The 2,397-nt window shown below is 48.1% G+C and overlaps 1 protein-coding gene across 1 annotated transcript; it reads left to right on the forward strand.

The window, feature by feature from the left end:
- Positions 1–538: 538 nt before the first annotated feature.
- On the forward strand, positions 539–1,990 carry LOC136779474 (uncharacterized). Its single transcript, XM_066737098.1, has one exon. The coding sequence runs from the start codon at positions 539–541 to the stop codon at positions 1,988–1,990; it is 1,452 nt and encodes a 483-aa protein (XP_066593195.1).
- Positions 1,991–2,397: the final 407 nt, after the last annotated feature.

The following is a 2,397-nucleotide window of genomic DNA, read 5'->3' on the forward strand; positions in this document are numbered from 1 at the left end:
TGGAGGGGGGAAATAGAAGGACTGAAGGGAAGAATGGAGGCGCTGGAAAGGAGAGAGAAGGAAAGGGAGAAGTAGGAGGGAAGGGTAAGGAAGGAGAACAAAGGACAGGAAGATGGAGTGATGGAAGAGAGGATAAAGAGACTGGAATGGGAGAGAGAAAGAGAGGAAAGGGAGAGGAGGAGGAACAATATAATAGTGTGGGGGATGGAAAGGGAAAAGGGAGGGGAGGAAAGAGTGAAAAAGGAGGTAGGAAAGATAACGGAGATGATTGGGGTGAAAGGAGGGGTGAGGGAGGTAAGGGTGCTAAGGGGGATGAAGGGGGAAGGGAGAAAAGGGATAGAGGTGAAATTAGAAAATAGAGAGGTGAAGAGAAAGGTGATGGAGGGGAAGAATAAATTGAAAGGGAGGAAGGAAAGAATAGAGGATGACTTAACATGGGAGGAAAGGAGGATAATGGGGAAGATGAAGGAGATAGCGGATGGGCAAAGAAGGAAGGGGGAAAGGGTAAGGGTGGGATATATGAAGGTATGGGTGAATAATGAGGAGTGGAGGTGGAATGAGTGGAAGGGAGGGATATGGAACAAGGAAGGGAGAGGTTGGAATGAGGAGGAGAGAATTTTGGGGTAAGAGAAAGGAGGGGGAATGGGAAGAGATAGAGGAAAGAGAGGAGGGAGGGAGAATGAGGAGAGAAAGAGAAGGAGGTGGGGAAGAAAGAAAGGGGGGAGTGGAAGAGAGGAAGGAAGGAAAAGAAATAGATAGGAAGGGAAGGGGAATAGAAATAGTTTTTTGGAATGTGGCAGGGGTAAGTAAGAAGGATGAGGACTTTTCGCAGAGGATAGGGAGGTGGGATGTGGTATGTTTAGTGGAAACGTGGTTGGAAGAGAAGGGATGGGACGACTTGAGAAAGAAACTGCCGAGGGGTTATGAATGGTGGGTACAATGGGCGAAGAGACAGGAGAAAAAGGGGAGGGCGAAAGGAGGGATAGTGATGGGAGTGAAAAAAGGAATGAATGGAAAGAGAAAAAGAAAGGAGGAGGAGGAGGAGGAGGGAATCATGGAGATAGAGGTGAAGATAGGGAGGAAGGAGTGGAGAATAATAGGAGTGTACGTTGGAAAGGGGATTAGAAACATAGAGGATGGGATAAGGAGAGTGGTGGAAAGGGAACAGGGAAGGAAATGTCTGATAGGAGGCGACTGGAACGCAAGGATAGGAGAGGCGAAGGAGGAGGAGGAGGGAGAGGAAGGAAGAAGGAATGTGGGAAGAAAGTCGAGAGATAGAGTGGTGAATGCAGAGGAAAGGAGGATGATAGAATTGGTGGGAGAGATGGGTCTGGAAGTATTTAACGGGACAGTGAGAGGAGATATAGAAGGAGAATACACATACGTAGGGCATATGGGAAGATCAGTAATAGATTATGTAGTGGGAGATAGAGAAACAAGGGAGGAGATTAGGGAGATGGAGGTAGAGGTGAGGGTGGAATCGGATCACTTGCCGTTAATGGTAAAACTGGATGAAGAGAGGAAGAAGAGTGAGGAAAAAGGGAAGAAAGGGGGGATAAAGAGGGGATGGGAGAGAGGGCAGTTGGAGAGATATAAAGAGAGAACAGAGAGGATAGAAGGAGGATGGAAGGAAGGTGTAGAAGAAAGATGGGAAAAGTTGCAAGAGGAAGTAAGAAAGGTGAGGGAAGGAGTGAAGAAGGAGAAGACGGTGGGGGAGGGGAGGAGAGGGGGATGGTGGAATGAGGAGTGTAGAGCGGAGAAGAGAGATTTAAGGAAGAAGTTGAGAAGGTGGTTAAGAGGATACGAAGGGAAGGATGAGTACGGGAGAGAAAAGAGAAAGTACAAGGAGATGTGTGAGGGAAAGAAAGAGAAGTGGCGAGAGGAATGGTACAAGGAGGTGGACAGTGTAAGAACAGAGGCAGAAGTATGGGAAATTATAAGGAGCAGTAGAAGGAGGGAAGTGAATGGAGTAGAAGAGATAGAAATGTAAGAATGGGACGAATTTTTAAAGAACAGTTAGGGGGGCGTGGGGAGGAAAGGGAAGAGAGAGCGGAGGGTGAGAAATGCGGGAGAAAGAAGAAGAGAGAAGGGGGAACAGATGAGAAAGAGGTAGAGAGACAGATGGAGAGGCTAAAGGGAGGGAAGGCGGCAGGGGAAAATGGATTAGAAAATGAAGTGTGAAAGTGGGGGGGGGGGGGGGGAGGGGTGAGAAAGAAAGCGTGGAGAGTAGGTGATGGAATATGGAGGGGGGAGGGATGGCCGAAGGGGTGAGAGGTAGGGATAATTGTGCCGATAAGGAAAAAGGGAGAAGGGAAGAAAGTGGAGGATTACAGAGGGGTAACTTTAATGGATACGATGGCGAAAGTATATGCGGGGGTGTTAGGAGAAAGGTTGGAA

The sequence above is a fragment of the Prorops nasuta genome, unplaced genomic scaffold (assembly GCF_024137725.1).
Source record: "Prorops nasuta isolate Cenicafe-Biocafe unplaced genomic scaffold, Cenicafe_Pnas_1.2 PNAS00017, whole genome shotgun sequence".
In the NCBI taxonomy this organism is placed as follows: Eukaryota; Metazoa; Arthropoda; class Insecta; order Hymenoptera; family Bethylidae; genus Prorops; species Prorops nasuta.